This window comes from Aythya fuligula, chromosome 5, assembly GCF_009819795.1.
Source record: "Aythya fuligula isolate bAytFul2 chromosome 5, bAytFul2.pri, whole genome shotgun sequence".
In the NCBI taxonomy this organism is placed as follows: domain Eukaryota; kingdom Metazoa; phylum Chordata; class Aves; order Anseriformes; family Anatidae; genus Aythya; species Aythya fuligula.
The window spans coordinates 34,397,000-34,422,615 of record NC_045563.1 but is presented as its reverse complement, the minus strand read 5'-3'; the positions used below and the strand labels follow the sequence as shown (position 1 = coordinate 34,422,615).

Sequence of the window (25,616 nt, the reverse complement as noted above, 5' to 3'; positions counted from 1 at the left end):
TGTTCCTTGATTTTATTCCAAGGAGAGGGAAAAAAAAAGCAGTGATGCAAATTTTTCAGTAATTCAGTAAGAGCTAAGAATCTTCTGTAATACTCGAACAGCACAACTTTATCAGAATAACTATTCTGCGTTTTCTCCCTTCAGCCAGAAATGGGTATTCTCTTTTCATGTATCAGCTAATTCAAGTTAATGTTTTTGCTATCAGATCATCAGCTCTTAAATTACTGCAGTGGAGAACAATTCTTAAAACTAGAATATACTTTCTTCGAAATAAGCTCAGTTCTCTACTCTCATATAGCGTCACTAGAATTGCTAAGTCTAGGTGATCCTTGCTCATGGAGCAAGGATCCTTGTTCATGGAGCTCACCTGTGCTTAGCCTCAACTGCACCTCAAATGTCAGTTTTTGAGAATTACAGCTCTGACTGCTGGGGAAGGTGATACAGTCACTGTTTCAATAGTGTCTTGAATATTTTCTACATAAATATTATAAGCTAATAAAAAGCAAAATCTTGAAAAAAAAGAAAATCCAGAAGTACCAAATTTTAAAAGTTACATTGAAAATTGACTCAAAGTATTCCATGAAGACTTTAAAGAGCACAAAAAATGAAGCTCTAAAAAAACTACTTGAACACAGTTTCATTTTTAAATTATTTTCCACTCTCCAAGTTCAGAACATGAAAAACCTAATGAAGAGCAACTATTACAAAATTCTCCACTTTTATACTCAACTGTATTATTACCAGCACATATGAAAAAAAAAACAGGCATGAGATTTCTTGCAATAACTGTGCTTTCCTGTACATTCAAAAGCAAAGGCACTTTCACTTGTCAAGGTTAGGATTACAGAATCTATATTTTGCATGTCATCAGCAGCAATTAAGCAAAGAAGAGTGGCTTACCATGGTGTTTTAGTCTAGTACACTGGTTGTCTCATCTAATTTGCTGAGTGAAAAATAAATTCTCTAAAATTTTTACAGATGAATTGAAGAACCAACTTTTAATCTGATTCTACAACACACTTTACATCTAGACATGTATTGTGTTTATAATTTGGAATATAAAACAAGATGTATCAGTATTTGCTTTTTATGATGTGACCGTATGAACTAGAAATGTTGACATTTTAGCCAGAAGTTCCCACATTCAAAATAAATTATGACTCCTAAACTGGAGGGATGAGAAGGTTCAGAAGATAGTTATTTCTAACATGCAGCAGTCACTTCTGACTTTTGCTTTTCAAAAAAGGAAGAGTTAGAGATTACTTAATTCCTAGTTTTAGGCATTAGACCTGGGAATAAATCTGTTTTAATCATTAGACGGATTTTTTTTCCCTGTTACTTGTTTCCTGAAAATAAAGCATTTCCAAATATATGAGATGGTAGACAAAACCACATGCTTTCTGTTAGGCAACCTTGGCTAGTTTTTAGAATACATGCAGGGCATATTGCCAAAATAACAGGTTGAAGAATAGAAAACCTATCATCCTTCCTCGCACACATGTAGGTTTCAGCCCAGACTTGACGGAAGGACCAACTATCTTCACGAAGTGTAGCTCATAATGGAGGAATCTACTACCACTGTTCTCACAGGTACTGAGACAAGCAATATTGCTGTTTCCACTGAGTTAAGCCATTTACAGCAACGAGACATTTTATATCATGTTCTGAACCTACCTGAACACTGGGAGGACAAAATGTACAACTGACATCTACAAAAAGAATAAATGTGATAGAAAAGTATACATACCTGTATGAACTCAGAAATCACGTAGATGTCTACTGAGAAAACTCAAAACCAGCAGACAAATCCTCCTACAATTATCTTAATTTGGTTTAGCTATTCAATGATTACTATTATTGCAGCACTAAATTTTATTTTTTAAAATCACGTAAAAAACAGTCTGTCTACAACACTTGCCACAACTATTTTCAAGAAGTGTTTTGAAGCTGTGCAACATACTTGCTAAATTAGTATGGTTTTAGTAGTTTCCGGGACAATCCAAACAACGGGAGGGAATTTAAGGTCAAACATGAGTTCAAGCAGAGAACTCTTGGCATTTTATTCTTAGCAATATATTAACAACAAAGTTTGCCAAGACTAGTGGTTGAGTAAATTGTCAATTCCACTCTTCTGCCAGGTCAGCCGCCCCTGTTCATTTCCAGCTTACAAATACTGAGGAGCAGTATATGAACAGCCAAAAGGTGCAATGAACAATCGTATCTCACCTAATTGGAAATACATGTATTACATTAAAAAGGCTGCAGGGTCTGCTATTTTCTTCTGTATTTGCTCCTCCAGTGACAGATGTTGCTTAGGCTGGACATCACTACTACTTCATGCAGTCTTTCTCTTTTCCCCCTCACTTCATATCACAGTAACCTCAAAAATGGGCATGATGTACCACGAAAACTGCCAATGCTTTGTTCTACACACATTGTTAAATAGACAGAAAGCAAAAAGGAAGCTGCTTCTCAGCACCTGTAAAACATCTTAAAAGTAGCTGGTAAAATACCTATGAAATCAATCACTTGAATACTTCCATAAAGCCTTACCACTACATATATTTTCAAATAGAGAGTCATGCAAATCTGCTGAAGATTAGAGAACAAACAGGCATGAGAACCAGGGGATTCTTAAGTCCCAAAGTCACATATTTCTGTGTCATTGCAAGCTCAGTAATAAACTACTTCTTTAGTATTACCAAGACAAACAAAGACCAATTGGCAAAATGTCACAAAACTTTTTTTCATAGTATTATTACAAGCCATTTCCTGTGAAGATAATACTTGTGCTTGCCTGTAAGACATGATATTTTCCAGGAAGGAAGGAAGGAAAAAAGTGCCCCAAAACTATGCAGAGGAGCACATTTGATTGCCTAAGGAAAACAGCATAATTTCATCTACGACTAATGAACTACATTAAGCTTTTTTTTTCCCCCCTTTTTTTTTTTTTTTTTAAATGAGGCAGAAGACAGAAATTTCATCAGCTTTTAAAGTTCTCCCAAATTAAGGATATATTAAATTTCATTTCTTTACATATTAAAACCTCTTGTGGAGCAGCACATTAAAACAGACATGAAGTGGGCAAAGATCTGGAGGTTCAGAAGTATGACTTAAAAAGGACTGAACAGCAAAACATTCATATATTTACATGAGGTTTAAGTAACTACACACCCTCCTATGTTTGGTTTCTAACATGTTGGTACAATACTTTTTACAATGAGGTATATATTTTGTCACTTGTAGTTTGCTAATTACATAATTTCTGCTCCCAGATAAGTTTATTCTACTGAGCATATGCTAAATCAGTATGTTCTAAATAAATATTAACTTTTTTTTTAATATAACTGCCTTACTATGATAAACTGATACAAAAAAAGACAGGTTCAGACAACCTGAGGGTGTACTGAAATAAAACAATAAAAATGCCTATATTTCTACTTAATGTGTTTCTCTTTCATGTAGGAAAGAGTTGCAGCATTCATCTAAACAGAAATAACATTTCCTAATAACTGAAGTTCAGTTTTAGAAAATTATCAAAATACAGTAACTGTGAGCTGAAGCTTATGGGTGATTTTCAGGCAACTGTTCTAGTTAAGATGACAATCTCTTTCCAAGTAAATTCACCTCAGGCTTCTCTCTTTCCAGTGTATATGACTTACAACAGATGCATAGTGCTTCTTACATCAACACCTGTATAGTAATCTCCTCAATAAACATCTCAAGCAAATTCTCTTGCTTTAAACATTGCTGCCAGCTTTGATCAAGACTGCACAAACAGGGAAAAGCAATACAGTGCTCTGTATAACTCAGAGCACTGACTACAGACTCAAAGGGATTTCTGCAGAGTCTAAGGGTGAGAGGGGCTTCAGTATCTTTCGTCAAGTGTACCAGAGCACCAGGACAACACCACAGTGCACATCCTGCTAGACATCTAGTGGACAGCACATTAAAAAAAAGGTTTAAAGAAAGCATTAAACAAAGACACTACACAGTGTATAAATGCCCAGTCCTATATTTAACTCTGCACACTTAATCCCTCTGCTGGGAGCAGAATTCTTCACCTCCCATCAGGGCTGCTTACATGCTGCTGGCTCTCTTCTACCCCACAGAGAAGCAGTCAGTTATGGTGCCAATGTAAAAGGTCACAAACTGTCCCTCAGGAACGGCTGTGGGCCCTGCAAGTTCCTGAGCTGCACACGGAAACTGTTGGGGAAAGTACTGGCTATCCCAGCCCAAACGGGAGCAGGAGCTACTCTAACAGCCCAGCAGCACAAGTGACCAAGCTGCAGTGCTCAGGAAACACTCCCTGGCATTAAGTAACACCGCTCAGTTTACTTACATAGATGCAGCCTCTATTTGCTGTGAGGAAAAAAAACATCAACTCCAATAAAATGAGGAAAAAAACATCAACTCCAATAAAATGAGGTGTAAAAGATGACCTCCTGATCTTCTTTGCTCTCTATTTCAGCTCAATGTGCCAATGACATTCAACTGTGGAAAGCCACTTACATTCCCAACAGATGGAATAGAAAAAGATTACATTCCATATACTGTAATGAGCAATAAATTTATGCAAATTGCATGCAGTAGGATGTAAGACAATGGAAGCCTTGTGCTGTACCAAGCAAAGCCAAGCATACAGAATTTATGTAAAGGAAAACAATGTGAGGAGCTGGAAGCAAATTTCTACAACCCTCTGAAATCTGTGTTTTCAGACTAGAAATATCTTTAAAGCATTCTTTCAAGTTTCTACGGAATTGAATTTAAGTTAAAAACAGCAAAAGATACATAAGCACAGGGAGCACTTAAGTACAGAAGTTCTGCAATATGAGAAAAAAATCTCACTGAACGAAATCGAATTCATATCAGTTATTCCTCTGGATGCTTAACACAATTCCACCTTTATCTATCCATCTCTATTTTAAAGCAGCTATGAAATTGGCTTGGTTCTAAAACGAGTTTCAGAACCAAAAGGAGAAACACACACAAAGATAAAAGCAATTAGGTCCTATGTTCTGTTTAGCTACTGAAAAGGCCAGGGAATTCAGAAACTCATGCAGTTTAAAGTAGAACTTGTGTTCCATTAGGAAAGATGCCATAAAATTTAGCAATAAAGAAAAAATATTAGTCACTCAGAAACTTCTCTGGACATTACTTTCACTCATTAAGAAACAGGAACACATCTAAGAGCATCAGATTAAGATAGGCAAGAAAAAGGGCCTCAGAGCAGCGTCACTTTGGACAGCATGAGGCTATCACACATGACTTGCATGATGCAGGGTAATCCCAGTTACCTGCAATAACACTGCTTATGTACAAGAAGTTCCCAGAGATGCTGCGTGTCCCTGGAGAGAGGGGTGCAAAAGTTCAAAGCATACATGAGGCAAGTTCAAGTTCATTAGAAGACCTCATTCATCCCCAGTGATGTTACCAAAGTATTACCCATGAAGCTTTCAACATTTTGGTTCTAGCCAAAAGTAGTTTATCTATTGTTAACTCTGTCAGCAGTTACTGAAATGCATTTGCTGGTACCACAGCAGAACACACCAAACATAAACTAACACAAGATAAGACATGTCTCCTTTCATTCTGTTCTTCAAAGAAAATGCTTCTTTCTTGGATGCTGCTCTGCTGAAGTCTGATTTAAGCACATTAAAGAAACTTCTGCTAAAGTTAACATCTGGGCAAAACTTGTAAAACATGGTCTCGGAAAAAATAAGCTATCAAAACAAAGCAGTCTTGCGCCAATAATTTCAGCTCCTCTTTTTAGTCATATTCTTAACAAAATGTAATCCTACAAAGGCTGATTCTACACATGAAATACAAATACATGTACATCCTCCCTGAAAGTATGCCTACTTTAAATTGAATAAATATGCCCCCCAAATTTTCTCTCTCTACTTCTCTGACACTAACTGGAGAAGGCTTTCCTTACCCTCTGACATCGATACATGGGCCTCTGCCCGTGAAATCACCATGAAAACAAAAATAATATAACGAAAAATGAGGTAGGACAAATTAATCGATTCTGGGCTGGATCCTCACAGTTCCTGAGAGTCATTTAGTCATTTTTCAGACCCGATGTTTTACTACCTAGGTCTGTCACATAGGATGAGACACATACTTTTTAGAGAATGACTCTTCTCTCCATAAGAAAATCCACCAACAACATTGTAAGGTGCACAGTATCGATGATGCAACCCAGGAATATACTCTCAAAAATGTATGCGTATGCAGGAGAGTTATGTCTGAAAATCCAGGATGGAACACACTTGGAATAACATTAAAGCAGAAGCTGAGCCATACATTAAACTTCATAGCTGTAATTTCAAATCAAGACAATCCTCACAGGCACAAAAAAGAAATCCAGGAAAACTTTCATTGCCATTCAGCACTTTGGGAATATGACTTACCAAGTACGGATTGATTCAAATATTCCATTCTAAAACTTATTATTCTGCAACTACTTCACTTGACAGTGATATAGTCTAGTAAGACATACTTCAAAATATATTTGCCAGCCCAAGATACAAAAAGTTATGATTTGTGCTTCGGCTGAGAACGTCCTGACTTTAGAACACTGAAGTTGTGATGTTATATAGTGAGAACATATCCATAATAGCATGTAAACCTGGGGGGAAGAGAACCTAAACTAACATTCAGAATTCAGATTTTACTGTTCTAAGGCTACAGTAAGTGTTTCTACAGTGAAATCATTTTATTCATCTTCACTCTTTCTTATGCAATTTAGGAGTGCTGCCAACAGAATCTTACTTTGCAGAAAAAGCACAATTGAACAGAGATGTTAATTTTGCTTTTCACAACTGAGCTCTCAGGGGCAGACTTTCTGTTGTTTAAAACCAAAACAGATTTGAGAGTCAACATGCAGGTGCTCAGATCCAGCCAAAAGGATGATTCATACAGTTAGTCTTCAAGGCCACACACGCTTCTGAGGCGTATCTCAGTTAACAGAGAAGTATAAAAGTTAGCTACTAGCACAGATAAAAAGAGAAAGCACAAATTAAAAAAGTCTCTTTTTGTTGTTGTTATAATGGAACAGTTGCTATTCATACCCAACATTTAATAAAAAGTCATACAGGGCACATGCACATCATTTAGGTATTTCAGTCTTTAGCTATTTATGTATGCAAGTCCAATCTCATTGCTGCAACATGTCAGAAACATGGCACGTTTTCAGAAATAAACAAAATGGCTGTGTTGATCTTGACCACAGCTGCTGCAATAAATGCATCTCACTATTCAATGCTAGCTTAATCCTACCCAATAAAATCTTTCATAAGTCAGCCGCATGCTAAAGAGGAAAAAAAAACAACAACAAAAAAAAACAAACCATGAAATAACACCCCCCCCCAACCCAACTTGTTTCAGTCTCCTACTATAAGTCTATCAGTAGCGCACCCTTCAATCCAATGCTTACAGAACTTGCACACCAATCAGATCTTGGATACTTTGTTGAAACTCAGGCAAATTTTTCAGTAATTTCAATTCCCCAAATACCAAACTAATTGTGAAGTTATTCACACAACACTACTAAAAGATTAGGGAAAAACAAACAAACAAACAAACATTGTATGTTAAAAGCTAGTCTTGGATCAATCTTTGGAAGTTCCACAAATGTGATCTTCAATTGTGTGTGCAATCGTGCTGTGGAAACACTTGCAGATGAAGAGATTTTGTTCACAGAGAGATGAGAATAGGGAATGGTCTTCATTTTAGATTAAGAGAGGCAAAGATCCTGTTCTGTTGTAAACAAGGAAGAAGAACTGTAGTGTACTTACTTACACAGGGGAATTGAAATTGTGAATATTCCTCTCCAAGTAAGAAAGAACAATCAGCAGCTGCATACAGCTTATCTATATTACAGATTTAAAATACATTTACCTCTATAATAAACCCATAAGTTTAAAAATCATCCTTCTAAATAGTTATATTCTGGCACGTGACTTCAGGAAGTCTGCAGGTCACCAGTGCCAAGTTCTTGCTTTCACTTGCAAGACATGCATGGTTACAGAAGAACTGTAGATGAAGAACTTGCAGGCTCACTGTGAGATGCATGGCAACTGGCAACCCAAAGAATTTGGTATTTATTTTTTTTCCTATGTTGCTGTAAGCAGTTAGAGATCCTTTTAATGTTATCTAGTGAATTATGCTGCCTGCCTATTGTAAACAAAGTGCTCTATGTACGCAGGGAGCAACATTTGGTGCCTATCAGGGAAACCAAGCAAGTGCACATGAGTACCAGCAGATACAAAAAATGGCTACATTCAGAAAACATCTTATTTCACTATTTGAAGCAGGCTTTTTGTTGTTGTTGTTTGTTTTCTCAACTTTTTACCAATATACTGGTTAATCCTTCTTTATGTATTTAGGCTTCATATCTGAAGTAGACATGCATTAGAATTGTATATGAATACAAATAACTACATAATTATTTCTTTCAGTTAATTCAGTGCCTTATTTATTCACAACCAAAGGGGTTATATATTCAGGAGGCAAAAAATTAGTGTTACTCATAGCAAATTGAAAATACAATTGATTTTTTTTTATGTCCTCCAAGGAAGCCTGCTTTGACATTTACAGTTATTCGATATAATTCCCATACAAGTTTTCTGCAGAGCAAAGTAATCTTGGTATAGCCAGAAAGAATGACTTCATCTGATTGTGAACTGAACACAGCAGCTGTGTTGCTGGCAAAAGATCCATAATATGCGCTCATGGTGGTTTCCCTTCCCTCCTCACAACCCTTTATATACCGATGCAGTTATTACACAAAAAGCTTTTATCTTACAGCACGATCTCCTTTTCTCTTCTGTCTCACTCTGGGTTGGAGAAAAACAATGTTGTGGTGGAATGCTTACTGCCTTTGAAATATTTCATGAGAAAATGCCATTTACACCCACAGCCTCTGCTGCCACCTTCTTCCTTGTAATAGAAGGAGGGAAGAGAGAAGAGGATTTGAGGGGAAGATGAAGAGAGAAGGAATTGAGAATTTTAAGAAATTTAAGCTAGCACTTAATCCTAAAAATTATAATAAAGTGCATATGCCAAATAAAGGATTTTCAATTTGTCTCAAGAACTGACAAGACAATTAACAACTTCAATATCACAGAGAATACATGGAGGCATAGAAGTGTCACAAACTTCCATGAGAGAAAGGAAAGGCTCCTCAATTCAAGTTCTTCAGAAGTGCACTTTGATTGTATTAAAAAAAAAAAAAAAAAAGTAAATAAACACCACACCACAAAACAAGAAGCAAATACAGTGACTGTCCCATGAACGGTCCTAAATTATGTTGCAATGTTTCAGTTCCTAACAGCACTGTTGTACATCATTTACTCTTCTATACTCTAAAGCAAACATTAAATTTAATATCACACTGAAGACCTTGCTTATTAAAACAAGCATATCGGTTTCACCTTTTGTTTGCTTTTCAGTTACACTCTGACAGGGGGATAAGAAAATCATCTACCCCTCTGCTCCTTTCCCCAGCTATTGTTCTTAGCTAGAATTAAAAAAAAAAAAAAAAAAGACAAAAAAGAAAACACAGCACCAAACCAAATACAATAGCATGTCAAATGTGATGAAAAGCAATTATGATACTTCAAAAACAAATTAGAAATGGAAAAAGCTGTTTCCACAGGTCATCTATGTTCAGTCATGGGAGCCTCCTTCAGTAAACCTCATTTCTGGGCTCAAAGCACAGAAATAAAATATCTCCCTAATGAAAAAAAAAAAAAAAAAAGAACAATGACAGAAATAATTAGACAATCAAGCTAAATGGTGTGTCTGAAAGGAAGGGAGTTCTCCCTAGCATAGTATACATTTGCATTGGACATACAGAGAGATCCTGTATGACTTGTTACACAGAGTTTAGAGATAAACTGTCTTGAATTTAACATGTTATTTTGCTTTTAAACAATCTGGTAAAACCCTCAGTGGATCAACTGCACAGTGTAAACACACACACAAAGAATCAGTCTTTCTTTCAGTTCACAATTATGTTAGTAATTTAGTTATATTAGTAAGCCAGTGCTAATAAGGAACAGTTTCTGATATTTGTAGTAGGACCTGTTTGCATACCCCTACTGCTTTCTCACTGTAAACCCCATAAGATCACCCTTTTCTACATGCATCATATCACAGTGCAACCTCCATACACAGGGAAATCAATATTAAATCATGAAAACAAGGTTTTGTTGTGTAGATAGGCAGACATCTCTCATCGATATAATCTTTCAGGGAAAAATATCTAAGACTGTATCAACACTCAGTTGTTTACAACAACCTCTGAGCTCTTGCATTGCTTTCCATCTTGTTCTTCGGCCATGAAATTTTTGGTTAAGTGTTTTTATGATTCCAGCATGGGTCACAAAATTACTGAAAATGATAATACTCAGATACTGAAGGAGTATTCATACCTGCATTATCCTACTGTGCTATGTCAAATCAAAAACAAAATCCTCACCAGCTCATGCCCAGAAGTATGAAATACCCTGACTGATGTGAGTATCAGGCTTCCTTCAGGAAGCAACACATGAGGTAAAAACGCTAAGGTCTAAATTGTTTATCAGGGAGATCATAATCTCCATTTAACCAGTGCACTAGGTCACAAAACCTAAGCTTAGAATCTTCAAAAGTTGTTTCAGAGACCTGGATGCTAGTGAAATAAGTGCTTAAACCTTTCTGGGTCTCACCATTACTACCATTCATAGACCATTAGTCATGGGATGTATTCCTCTTATCAAAAGGAACAGATTACTACACATCAGTTATCTATGGCAACTGCTGTGTTTAAATACCTGCTCTTACATCCTGTGGGTCAGTCTGCCCACCACAGTTACTGTGGATACACAATAACCGGATGGCTAGGATGGCTGGAGGGAAGCTGAGGACTAAAGTTTTAATAAGCAGCTAGAAGAATACTTAATACTTGCATGGGCTTCTATAGTCATGCAGAACATTCTCAAGATTTTGTTCAACTTTTTTGTCTGTGGGGTTTAAATGGGTATTTATTTAAGTTTTACAGAGGTTTTAAACAAGTTCCTTTGCTTGGTGGAGCTAAACCAGACTTGAGGAAAGGTTTATTAAGAGCTATTTTAGGTACTACAAAGGAAATTTGAGAGATTGAATCAGCCTGTTCTATGCCAGATAAGAGAAGTGCTACAATTTAAGTAAATTTACATTTAGATGGTTATTTGTGGCACAACCTTAAAAGTTTCAAAGCACCTAAAAATTAATTATGGATTATTTATTATATGAATTTTTATTTATTTTTATTTATTGGATTATTATATGAATATTAATTAATATTCAAAGCACCTAAAAATAATTATTACTCATCTATCAGAATGAATCACCCTCTTTGAATCTGCCTATTAGGCTAGAAATTATAGTCCTAAACAAATACCATTACAATATCATTACCAAACAACATTACTGCCTTACAGGTTTGCAGACATTTTTATTGCAAAATGGAAGCATGTCATGAATCTCTATTGAGGGTAATCCCCTAATTACACAATTGCCAGAGTAATAACTTCCACATTGTCTTCGGAGAACAATCATAAGCTACACACAGCTTCCTGAAGACATTTGTGGAGGAAGTACAAGGGAGGACAAAGCAGGAGTTACTCTTACTGAAGTGTCCCCCTTTACTCAGACGGGTTTTGTACAGCATCAAGTTCACCTTCCAAAAAATGGTTAGTACAAGAAAGCAGGGAAATGTGGGGAAACTCTCCTTTGCTGGATGCAAATGGTAAAGTTTAGGTGCAGGCTTTAAGCATTCTGCCATTGTGAAGTCAAACTAGTTCTGCAGCGTCAGGGCAAAGAGAAAAAGGAACAGAAAAGTGACAGGAAAAGGAACATGGACAGAAACATTGCACTTGCTTGAGTCTCTTTTATTCCCCTCCTCAAAAAAGAAATCTTCACAGTGATTTGTATTTGACAGTGACTGACAGGTTTGGAATAACCATTCCACTGTTCATAACCATGGAAAACACAACAGAAGTTGCAGAGGTAAGATCAGAAAAACCATGCATAAGCTTTTGCTCTTAGATGCTTATGGTCTTTCAGAGTTATCTTTTGTTTCTTATTAGCCCATCAAATGTTGTGTTCCTGTCCTCTATTCATGCTTATTTGTTACCTGTACTTTCTCCACTCACACACAATCTTTTGATATTCATTTTTCTGCTATGTAGCACTAGTGCCTTGTTCACCTCATGTACATCGAATGATTTAGTGTATCTGCTTCCTTTCCTTCTTTCCTTTAGTGACTGCTTGATTTAGCCATGACTCTTTCCTGAGGTTATTTCTGTTCCTCTATTTTGTTTATATACCAACAGATCCACTTAGAATAAACTTGTCTTTAAAAAGAGAACGTAGACTCCCCTTTGTAAATAATTGCACTGTGAAGGGAGATGAAAACCTCAGCTCTACATCAATGGGGAAGTATTCACCCGCCCAGTGAGAAAGCAAGTGACAGGCTAGGCTGTGTTGGGTCTGTCTGGGATGGAGTCACCTTTCCCTGCAGCAGCCCACACAGTGCTGTGCTCTGCACTCGTAGCTGGAACAGCACTGGTATCACTCCAGTGTTGTGTCTACTGCTGCATAGTGCTGGCACAGCTTCAGGACTCCTTCCAAGCCCCCAAGAGCCAGCAGGCTGGGGGTGGGCAAGTGATGGGGAGGGGACATCACCAGGGCAACTGATCTAAACCAACCAAAAGGATATTCCATAACACCTGATGTCTCAGCAATAAAAGGGGGGCTCTCGTGGGGGAGGGGGCTGTTCCTCCTGAACAACCACTAAGCATTTTGAGGTCCCGCTTCCCAGGACATGGCTGAACGTTGGTCATTAATGGGAAGTAGAGAATATTTTTTTTTCCTTCTCTCTGTGCTTCTGCACAAACTTACTGTTTCTTTTTCTCCCCGTTCCCTTTCACTAAACCATTCTCATCTCAAACCTCGAGCTCTCTGTGTTGTATTTTCTCCCCATTCCTCTTTGAGGAGAGGGGGAGTGAGAGAGCGGTTGTGGTAGAGCTCGGCTGCCCGCTCAAGTAAAACCACCACACAGGCCCAAGGACCTCCAACTGGCCATATAAAATCAGAGGGCCCTTTGCAAAACATAGCATTCAGTTAACTTGGAAAGTGACCATAGCACTTACACAGCTCAACTATTTCACAAATCTTAAATTTTTTGAAGAATTCATGTATCTTCTAAAGGAAGACTAAGAATTCAGACCACTGCTATTATACATTTAAATTAAGCTTACAAATTACTGAGTCATCATTAGAAACATTAGATTCATATTTCACCAGGAGAGAAATTAGGATAACAAATCTCCAACTTATATCTAGTTCCTCACAAATGTTTTGAATGAGAGAATAACTGATTTGCAAAGACTATCCACTTGCCGCGGAAGTCATCTTCTGAAACCTACTGCTATCCAACAGATTATTTCTGCTAAGAAACCTACTTCCCAGACATCAGCAGTAATAGGCTTGTCTTTTATTAGTCAAAAAATCAGTTTTGTTTTTAAATTAACCAACAGTCCTCTTTTCAGAAATATGACAGGGTTTATGATCTTTATGTAATGCTAATCAGGAAGACTTGTATATCCCTGAAGTGAGAATTATTTTTTCAATTCAGCCCAAAAGAAACACATAGGCAGTAACACTTAAAAATAATTTCTATTTTTGAGATTGCTTCAGCTCGTTGAAGGGAAAAGGACTTCTAGTTAGAGTGCTACTAAAAAAAAAGAAGAGGCATATAGTCTGTTACATAGGCATTATTAATTTGGTTCAGTTCCTCTTCATCTTACTGTATTACAAGGTTTGCTCTCCCCAAACTAAAATGAAAAATATCTCTTCCCTTCCCCCCTTTTAAAGTAAAAATAGGGATAGAAGAAATATTAACATGAACATATCAGGAGAAACAAACAAGGCATGCAACATGGATCCACGTTTTGGCAAATAGAAGTGGAATACAGGTAGGTGGCAGAGAAAGCACTTTTTAAAAAATAAAAAGAACAATAAAATTGAATTTTACATCTAAACTTTTGAAAGTACTTACACATGTACTTAAGTACTTAACAGAGTACTTAGCTCTGTCACAACTGTCTGTGAAGTACACAATCAAAATACATGTATATAGGGAATAAAATGCAGTGTGTAGTCATCTCTAGAATTCAATTCAATTTCTGAACAATTCATTGTTCAGAACCTGAACGATGTTAACATCCACATTAAACTCTAACACATATTCAGAGAAACAGATCTGTATCTTCAAAATCTTATTTTCATCTGGGCACTACAATTTGCAGCCCTACAGTTGTTATGGATTCTGTGACAATAAAACAAAAAGAGCTGCCATGACTTCATTTTTATATCTCAGTCCAGAGGACAAAGTAAAAGGGCAGTTTACTGAAAGACAGCATTCTGCAAAAGTGAACCTGAAGGCAGATTCTTCAATCTGCCTTGCCTCCTCAAACAATACACCTACCATGTATGATAACAGTTGGCATGACATCTTCAAGGAAACAATAATCCAAGATCAGCTCATGAAAGAAAGCTTTTACTGGAGAAAAACGTAACTGAACCTCCTGAGGCTGCCAATAGCATTATTGCTGTAAGGAGGCTTAGAAACTTTGACCTCAACACTGAAGTACTGATGAAAATGTGGAATTAGTACAATAAACTTCATTCATACAGTGTACAGGGCAGATAAAAGCAGACAAGCACAGTAAAGTTGCAGTATGCCAGCAGCCCTCTTCTAAATGAGATTATAGTAATGCTTTACTGGTTTTACAATCACCAAGACAGGTAAAAAGCCCAAGGAATTCACTCATGACTCCAGGTCTTACTCCAAGTGCCAGTCCCTCTTTAAACATTTCTTAACCCATGGAACAGGTCTATCCAAGGCTCGGCAACTCAATTACATGCAGCAGAACAGATATCCTTTTGCCAGCAGTCACATTTGGCAGCTATGCCATGAGTAAGGAAACTATGGCCTACTTACTTAATTTTCTATGGCCAGTGAATTCACGTTTCCCTTTCAGTATTTTTATTGGATAAAACTATATTCTATGTTAATGCAAGACTCCCTAAGTATTTGAAATACCTACTCAGATCCAGCAAGGAAGTTGTGCTGTTTATATTGTATTTGACATTCTTTTTCAGTTGCACATATATTTTACAACAACTATTACACTTTCTAGCCAATATTTGTATTTTCCATTTGGCAGCTCCAATCGCTTTTCATACTGAGTAGAGACAAAGCTGACTTGGCAGACTGCGTTTATCAACACTTCATTTGCTAAACCTTGTCAGTTAGAAAGCCAACTGTATTCTCAACAGTTCTAAAAACTAGACTTCTAGTTGTATAAAAGAAGCTTATGAAGACTACAACACCCAAATAAGCAAGTCAGAAAGCATAAAGTGGTTGGGGAGAAAAATCAACCAACACCAAGAAAAAAACAAAACAAAACAAAACACACACAAAAAACAGTTGAACACAAAGATGTTATTTGCAATCCCTACAGTGGAAGTTTATCTAGTGCTTTGTACTTCTTTAAAAGAGAAGAGTGCTCTTTTTTTTAAAAAAAAAAAAAACAAAAACACTTCCTGAATTCCCCAAATCTTTTCCATGTTTCTGTGCCAAGCAGGAAGTCTCACACAGTCAAGAATCTGACCCATCATTCTGATATCACCAAATTTAATAGTTATTCAAATATGGACTCCTAGAAGTAAAACAATTCTGTGCCCACCACCACCAGAAATAAGAATTTCACAGGACTCGGTCAGTCTTAAGTGATACTTTCTGTGGAAAAGCTTGTTTGTTTTTTTTTGAGGAAAAACAAAGTTACACAGGTTGGAATGTTGGGAACAACTGCCCTGACAATAAATTGAAATAAGATACAAGACAAAGGTACAAGACAAAAAAAAGCGCGGTGAAAGCCCATTTTAATACTGACATACATAATCGTATGCAGTCAGAGATATCTTTGGATAGCTTTGCAATGCATGTTATTTATTTAAAAATAGATTTAATAATTATTTTTTAAATAACAAAGAAAATATATTTTAATAATGAGTTCTTCAACCTTCTTAATCAAACACTGGAACTTCAAACTACTAGGAGTCATATTTAGTTAAGAGATTTCTGATAATTTAGCAAGAAATAGTGTTCAAAATAAACTGTAAATAAAATTTAATACTGCTTTTTAAAGATTTGATTACTTCACTATTGATCCTTTTGGTAGAATCACTTTGAAACTTTTTGTCTAATCTTAGAACTTTCTTCTTTGAGAAGATTCCTTTTAGGCCCCCTGCAAAATTGTCATTGCTAAGCTTGAGTCCTCAGAACATCACAATTAATGATCATTACCAAAGCTGGCAGACCCAATGAAAGCTTTCATTAGTTGACAAACAAGGGTATTGCAACCAATATAAGAAAAAGATGGGGGCAGATACGAAAATGAAATTTCATCTAACATCTCGATCACTTACTTTAAATGTGAAAATAAAGGACAGAACAGAGTGGAAAAATATATGAAGAACAGCATCACTTACCATTTCCTGAGATGCATATTTTGGGTCTTCAGGATCAACTGACCAATAGCAGTAATCAAAACTGAAGGCCACAGTCTTTTCTCTTGAGTCCCAAGTGCCATCAAGCCTATTGTCAGCCTGACAACAGAAGGAAAAAAGATTTCACTTCGATTTTGACTAAAAAGCAAGCATTTTAAAAAATAATAGGAGATTTATCTAGGATCTGTATTGTAGAAAAGGAACAGCAAAACAGTTAATCCTCTTAATTAATTTTCCTTTGATTCACAGACTGATGCAGGAAAGGCCTGCTGAAGGGTTCAGTTACTATAGATAAGGTTCTTCAGCCTATATTAGCAGGAAGGCTCCACAACTCTTTCCATGTTTCTCAATGAAACTGAAAAATGACAAGAGAACTGCATCAGAGAAGCAAGGCACAAAGTGAAAAGAACCAAAAAAAAAAAAAAAAAAAAAAGAGACTTTCTCACTCTCTGTTTAAAAACACAGGCCTATTCTTATTTCCCCTTTGCTTTGTTGTGTTGGAAAGCTAATACATCTTTTGCTGTAACTGCACGCTACAGTGGCTAACCTCTTCCAGTTAACAGCAATGAGTGAAGCCTTTCTAAGCAGAGCAGTCGGAAATAATGACTGAAATACTGAAAATGAATCTACAGGCCCCTCTGACAGTTTTGCACATGCGTTTTGTTTTTTATTAAACCAATAAAAAGCAAAATAAAGTAGAAGTAATTTAAAGTTATTTTAAATTAAAGGAATTTAATTTATTTTAAACACCACTTGATTCTAAAGTTGTTACATTGATACAAGTACAACCAAGATTTCCTTTAGCCCGACTTAAGGCATTAATGAAACTATTGATCATCTTCAGTAATAATGTTTCCACCATGTTGTGATTCAGAGCTCTTTTTATGCAGTTACCTTTTATTTCCTTAGATTTTCTGTAGAAATAGATAAAGATGGCTTGCGGCACTGCCTTCCCATGACAGCATGTAAAAAACAAATAAAAACAAACAAACAAAAAAAGCCCAAGACGCGCACAAAAAAAGATACCTCTTCACCTCAGGAAAATACCCTCCTGCCTGACAGAAGCAGATCTGCCTGTACCTTGTGAAGCCTGGGATCTTCACTGACTTGCAGGGTTTTATTTTGTTTTGAACTAAAACCACCAAGTACCCCAAATACAATGTCAACATTGGTATATAAATATTAGTTTATGCACTAAGGTAAACTTACTTGGCTTCATTAAAGGCTGTCTAAATTTAGTTTACACAGAAAACAAACTCACTCCCTTTATGAAACTCACCAATTATGTAACGTCACAAGAGAAAATGTTCACAATCTGGCTCTTGCATCTCCAAACAACCCTACCTGGCCTGTTGAGCCCACTTTATCTTCCCAGCACCCCAAGGCAGCCCAAAGCTCCTTTTTAAAAAATAAAGTTATAACCCACTAGGTCTCACAGGGCCCAGCTGGGCCCAATTACCCAGTGGCAGGACTGAGGCCTCCACCTGCCTACAGAGGCCTTCCCAGCTGGGGCCTGCAGCGTTGCCATGGCAACTGAAGCCTTCCCAAGGAAAATAAGGGACAGCTTACAGCTGGAGAGCTTTATCACACATACAAGGAATTAGGCAAAGTTATTTCACAAAGCAGTGAATCTCAGACTCTCCAAAGACAGCAAGCTTTCACACCTGACTAGCAGGGAGGAAATGATCACGCACTACTTTTAGCCCTCTTTTCAGAGAAAGTGTTGTCCTACCAACAGCAACACAGTCAGCTCAACTGCCATAATTCTGACTGAGAACTAGCAAACTCTCAGAGCACCAGTGCCTCAACACCAGTACCAATAAACAAATGAAGTATACAGATCAGCAACACTTCACATCCATACGACCTCCTATACCACTAATGCTTTTCCTTCTTCTGTCTTCAAAAAAAGGAACACCCACAGTGAATACCACAAAATCCCCCCCCCCCCAAAAAAAAAAGTAGAGTCCAAAACCATTTGTTCTATTTTTGCCCAGGTTTCTGTTCAAAACCTTATGTATTTCTTGAGTCAGCCTGCTAGAATAACTGAGTTGCTCACAGATATAAAGAAATGCAAACTGCATCCATCTTTGAGAACTCCCACTATCACCTCAGTAATTTCATCTATTTGCCTTTCAAGCAGACAGATGTTTGACAACACAAAATTGCTTGGTTCCCATTCCCATTGATTCAGTGAAGGAACATGGCAGCTTTAAGTATTAGTATCTTTAAGTACAAGAGTCTAAAACACAGGGTTGATTCCCCTGCATGTGAACTCCAATGCTGTCAGTGAAAGACGGCTACATTACATTTATTCTTAAAGCTCTTGGTCTTTTACCAAGGCATGAAGCATAGAGCAAAAAGTTCAGCTATCTCATGCAAGTCAGTTACACTCTGAGTATAAATATGAGAGGAGGAGAGAAACATGGAAAGAACTCAACCAGATGTTAGTTACAGTAAGATAAGTGCAAAATCCTAAACAATTTACTAACAGCTTTGAATAATGGCATGCAGCCAGAGCACAGAAGCTTTGATAAAAGCAAAATACAGATAACAGTTAGATGCTACATTCCCTGTCTACAAACAAAAAGTAAAAACAACTTTCAATGCAAATCAAGAGCTGTGGAAGTTTAAATGTCTCCCTTAGTATTTCTTTTAAAGTGATCCAACAGTCAAACAAACAGAAAAGCATCACATCAGAATCATTACATTGAGAAACAGAAGAAAATAGAAAGCATACCTTTATATTTCTTACTGTTGCTACTTTGTCATCAACTTCTACAATCACTCTTCCTCCTTCTGCACTCTCTCTGGAAACAAAACACATTCAAAGATTCATTTAAAATATGAAGACACAGAAAAACACATTTCAAACTCATAAACCCCAGATACATGCATTTACTTGAAAGACCTTCAGTCCAGATATAAAACAAACACTTTATAAGACAGTACAATAGGAAGTTGCATTCACAGATCCTAGACAGGTATCATAACAACAACAGGGAAAAGAAAACAGCACTGTGGTCAAACAGGTTCAAAGTGCTTGTTCTCAAAAACAGAATAAAACAGAACTGTATTTCAGATTAAGAATTGTTATTCTAAATTATATTTATAAGGAAAAATAACGTAGGAAATGTAATTTAACTTTTTAAAAACTGCACTGGCATTGTTACTATGAAGTAGAGCACAGCCCCTGTAGACTGGCAGTGTTTTGTAGAGTATGGATCCACATCACAGACCCACAAGCCAGTTTTTGTCAAGTAACACTAATTTTTACCACATAATCCAAATTGTTTGCTACAGTCCTCAAACAAGTTATCTTTAGCAAAACAAAACTGTCCTGAAATGTAAACATACAGGATTGTTCCACAAGTGCAAAGGACCGTGTACTCATGTATATACTTGCACAAAATCCCCACTGAACACAGCTATGACTAGAATCTACCACATACAACTTCTGCTTCCAAAGATGAGTCGTACTAGAAAAAAAATGAAAGAGGATGTGGAAAGAGTGAAAAAATAGAATGTGAACAAAACAAAAAACTTCACCAGCCAACACCATTACAGATACTTCAAGTTGTGTGTTCTTATTTATAGGAGCATTGAGTTTTGTCCTCCTCAACAAGTAACATGGATTGTTTCTATACATAATAAGAGATATGAGAAAGAAGAGGTCAGCAGCCTGTTTATCTGACAGCAGAAAATAAATACACACTTTGATGCTAAGAACAGAGGAAAGATGTTTTAGCTGTCGTATTCCTTCTGTAGTGCAATTCCTTTGCACTCTGATATTGAAACAGCTCTGACAAACTTTGTAAGCTGCAACTTTATCACAGTGTTTGTTTTGATGAAGCCTAATGCCTTGGCAGAGCTGGAATAAAATTCAATTAGAAATAAAATCAATTTCATCCCTAGTGCAGTTTTATCATGCTTTGTTTAAAATTAAGCTGAAGGGACAGGCAGCATCAGTGATGATAATCTGTGCATGCATCACTTGGTAAACAGCTGGTTTGGTATCATCTGGTCAGTTAGAAACCAAATAAATTGGTTTTATTTGAGTAAAACAAAACCAAATAAACTCAATTTTAATTGAGTTAGAAAATTCAAACCTGATTGACCACCATTCATTTGTGGCCCCAAATCTCTCTTTTAACAGATTTCCTTACATTTGTATGAATACTGTCTGACCAAGTGCAAGCTCCTTTCATTGACGGCTAACTTTCAGACAGTACATAGCACACCACAGCCTGCCTTTGGAGTCTCAGTGTTTCCCCCCATTCAAAACAACATTCAAAATGAACCCTTAGGACACTGCTTCTACTTTTTCTATCAACTCTTCCACAGAGATGATCACTGTAGAATTTGAGAGCTTTATAAGCATGAAGAAGATTTGTATACATTTTAATCCATATGCTGTCCCCATTTTACAGCTAGAAAATAATGTTTTACCTTAGTGTCTCTGTGCCTCGCTTTACTAGTTTTGAGTGTTGAGACACACAGAACTTCGTAGCTTTTGTAATACATACTTTTGCATGGCACTTGACATAGAAAATACATACGCTGTTCAAGCACAGCTGCCTTAGGTTTCAGTCAAGTTGCAAGCATTCAGTGCTTCAACAACCACTAGAACACCCTTTTTAGATCCTAGGAAAACAATAAATGCTCCTGGGAGTTGCCTTACATACAGCTGGGTACCCAACAGTGGCATTAGAAGGTTCCCTAAAGAACAAGTGAGGAATGACAAATGCCTAAGGATGAAGGTTTGGGTTTTTACAGTACAAATCTGCAGATGCATTTAATCTGTATGCATGCAATTTCCTAAATGTTTTGAAAAGCAAGTGTTTTCCTGCACAAGTAAATTTGGGGATTTTCATACCCATACAGAAATCTCTGCCAGCTTAGACAATGGACAAAACTCAGTTATCCTCTACAGCAGAGCAGATACAAGAGGAAATGGGACATTTTGGCTGAGAATTTCACCAGAATTTAAGAACAGCACAGGAAAGACAAAACTGGAGGGATCCTATAGGAGGGAGTTTGTTTCAGTTGCATATACCTCCTTCTCCACTGCCCCAGGATAATCTTGGCTTTATCCTGCTTCCTAATCCCATGACCACTCTCTATTTTTCAGTCCTGCTGTTACCCCTCCAGCCTTATCACCTCAGTTAGTTCAAGGAGTTCCTATAATCCTCCTCCTGCTATCTACACACATCATCTCTTACATGTTATCTGCTATCTCTTCTCTCTGGCCTAGCTCACGCATGCACATTCAATTTTAATATCCTCACCTGCTCTGCAAGTCTCAGTTCCCTTCTCTACTGCACTGTAGCTGTTTTGGGGCTACGTCTCTGCTCATAGTCACACTGTCCTGCTCTCCTTGTCAGTTCCTTCCAGTCTCTGCCCCCAATTTACTCCTATGCTCCAGAAATGAAGCAGTTTCTTCCTGGATACCAGATGAGGTCAGCAAACATCGATGAGAATAGATTGGAAAATCTTGCTATCAGTTCTTATACACAGGCTTTAATTGTGAGCTGGATAACACCAAGCTCCATTTATTAAGCCAATGGTCAATGGATGAGTTTTACAGGGACCATGCAAGCACAATTTGGCAAAAACAGATCCCTTCAAAGTTTTATCCACTGTGTTCTTTCAAGTCTTCACCAAGCTTGTTAAGAGTTTTAGTTATTTAGACATACGAACTGAAATGGGTGGATTCAGCTGGAGAACTCAGAAAATACACACCTGAGTCCCAGTTTTAAATAATTGGAAAATTCAAATAAAAGGTTACCCTAAGTTGCTTTTAAATATTTTAGAAGCAAATTTTCCCTCATCTTCTGTAGCAGCTGAACTGCTCTGGATGAAATTTAAAAATATGTAGCCTGAGGCAGGTGTTCGTGCATGGAATAATTTCAGTACCTTCCAATAGCTTTAAATGCCAGGGTGTTCTCATTACATATACATAAGGCAACCTCAACAACGAGCAGTGCTCCCAGCCCCACCAACAGTAATTACACAAAACTCACTGCCTGCAGCCCATATCTGCTGTACAAACCCTATGAACAAGTGACTTTACACAATGGGTTCTAATGACTAACGTACTCCCAGACCAAATAATTACCGAAGACTCAAGCTAAAGAAGAAACTCCAAATACAAGACTTCCAAGGTATGAAGATTATTCACACACAAAATTAATATGCTCATATTTATAAGCTTACAAAAACAATACAAACAACAGAAAACAAAGTTACCATATCACCTTACACTACAGCGTTATGATGATAACTCTTTGCAGACAAAAAACTTTATGTAGCAATCAAGTAGCTTTGTTCAAGTTTCACATGACAAGAAAGCCTTCAGCAAACATGAACAGAATAATGTCTCCCATTGCTCTGGGCACAGGTTCACAGCCTACTTTATGTGTCTCAGCTGCAGGCTGTTGTTGCAAAGGGCAATTTGTCTTCTCTCCAAAGCTCCACATGTGTTCTCACTTCATTTTTTGTATCTGATCTATGAATCACACCCCTATGCAATGACTCAAATTAGCTGTGATCAGAAAACAAGCACAGCAAAATAAATAAAAAAACAAACAAACAACAGTGTACCCCTGGGCCAGCAAGCTGTTTCAGAACATTGGATACAGTGGTCACACAGTTGGTAAAAAGAAAATGAGAAAGGGCATGAACATGCAGTGATGGGAATGGAGACCACTCCCTTCTGCAACAATTTACAGCTTGAGAGCATTGAGCATACAACAAGCCTGGACCTGTAGCTGCCCCCAGTCTTACAAACTCTTTGTTCAACCTCTGTGTAAACGTGTTTATTTCATACTTCATTTAGGTACAAACCTGGGCTTCCTTTCCCAAAGTTCTTTGGTTAATATTTGAAGTCTAACAGGTAAAGCACACTTCCAGCTGTTGTAGATGTTCTGACCTTAACTCCTGAGTACAGACACTACAAAAAAACACATTTGTCCACACAGCCTTATATGTGTGTACCATAGCATGCGTTTTACCAATAAAACAATCTTTCATCCATAAGAATGGATGCTCTGCTCCACAGGTATGAAAGCTGTACAACTTGTACCAATAAAATCAACCCCAAAGTACACTTGTCTTGTAATATGTTTGACTTCTACTGCTCAGAAGTCACAGTGATCTTAACATTCAGCTTCCCTATCATCCCTTCTCTCTTTGAAAAAATGATGCTCTGTGTAGGAAGTGTCTCTCCTTCTAGATTACTTTACTTTGCACAGACTACACCACTCTGCGTGAGAACAAGTTAAGACCACTTCATGGTATGTGAGCCCAGACAAGTCCTGGATCTTCCCAGAAACTAAGTTTTAGCAAAATGCAAACTCAGTGACAAAACTACAAAATGCAGCAGCAGGGCTGTAACAGGGAGCTACAACAGAGACCCAATGGAAGCAAATTGCTGTGGCAGTCCAGCCAAAAAACAGGGGAAGCTCAATGGAAAATCTCCCCTAACAGTTGCTGGTCCAATGACAAATCATTGTTGCAGCCCACATATAAAGCTAACGCAATCCCAGAGGGACAGCAGACACTCTGCAAGACCTGGAAGAACGAGCCAGCAGAAAAGAATCAAGGATCAAGACCCATGAGAGGAACATTGCCACATCTTGCTGGATCTCACTGAAATTAGGTCAGATGCAGTGTGCAAGTAGGTATAAAGAGCTGGAGGAAGCAGTGGGTGGGAAGAAGGGCAGTTGTTTAGTTTAGGCTTTATAAAATTTGCCCCACTCCTCCTCCATCCTCGCAAATAAGTCAGGCACTTAAAGAACAAAGAAGCTGACTTTTGAAAGTTGCCTGTTTAAAAACACGTTCATGCAGTAACCCAAAAATACTGGAATCATTAACAGTAATCATGCCATACAACAGAACAGCTTCTACATATACTGACCACCTACTACTCAAAAGTAATTAAAAATATTAAAGCCAAAATATACCACTCAAATATGAGAAACCCTTGATAATTCGAGAAAGAATAGAGTATGTGTTTACTCATACAAATTTTGAAAATAATAGTGCAAAGCAATTGTTGCATGCATTTTATGCCTTTCCTGCCAATTGCCATCACCCAAACTAACTCCAAAACCAATCTCAGCCTATACTGAGATAGAGGTGGTAGTGCCAGCTCGAAAGCAGTACAGCAACCGTCACTCTGTCCCCTCTGGCAGAGATTATCGCTGGTGTGGGCAATCCCATTGGTTCTATTTTTTTGGAACACTTCACTTAAATATTACTTTCCCAACTTTTCTAGAAATATCAGCCTTGCGCAGCCTCTGTAGCAAAGAGCATTTTCACACTCTGCTTACAAATACAATCAAAAGCACTCCCATGACATACTTGGCAGGATGCAGGCCAGCACTCACTGCTACCTTCTCTGGGACTGTTGCTTCTCAGTGTGTGGTCCATTGCCACAGCAATGGATCACAAAATCTCTAAGTATGGTACAGCATTTACCAAACTACCTCCACCTGTACCTGGGACATTTTGTGTTGTCCAGTGGCACCCCTTGCAATCGCCACACCAGGAGTTGAACTATAATCCTGTGGCAAATCTAACCCAAGATTTTTTGGTCATAAAGTCTGAAGGTCTGTATAGGAAAGCCTTCAGGGGGTATTCAGATTTATCTTTCCATTACTAGTATATTGTACAGTGCCTCTGCCTCCTCTTTATTGGTGGCCTTGGCAAAGGTATTGTTGAGAACCTGCTGACTTTGCACCTCCTGAGTGACTGACCTTTGCCATGGAAACTAAGAAACAACTAACAGGACATATTTTCTAAATTATGCTACTGTTCAGACAGAAAAGACACCTGAGACAAAACAGATTGAGGACATGCCTGCTAAGAGGATGCAATGAGAAGAGTAAGAGTCTCTTCTGCTCCATCAGGAATTGTAGAGGAGAATGTCAAAGCCTTCAGCCATTGGAGCTTCTGCACTTTCCTGACAAGCTGAGGTACCTGCAACCACAACTTTCCCAAACACA

The 25,616-nt window shown here is 37.6% G+C and overlaps 1 protein-coding gene across 3 annotated transcripts in view; it reads right to left on the bottom strand.

The window, feature by feature from the left end:
* STARD9 (StAR related lipid transfer domain containing 9) overlaps positions 1-25,616 on the bottom strand; it is a 106,938-nt gene that overhangs the window by 73,180 nt on the left and 8,142 nt on the right. For 2 of the 3 annotated variants that reach the window (XM_032187767.1, XM_032187768.1), the window contains exons 2-3: positions 19,349-19,418; positions 16,591-16,707 (exon numbers count right to left, since the gene is read on the bottom strand). In XM_032187767.1, coding sequence (XP_032043658.1) covers positions 16,591-16,707; positions 19,349-19,418 — 187 coding nt within the window. Of the gene's footprint in view, positions 1-4,342; positions 4,384-16,590; positions 16,708-19,348; positions 19,419-25,616 lie in introns of those variants that run through there. The other variant, XM_032187769.1, reaches the window with a different exon arrangement.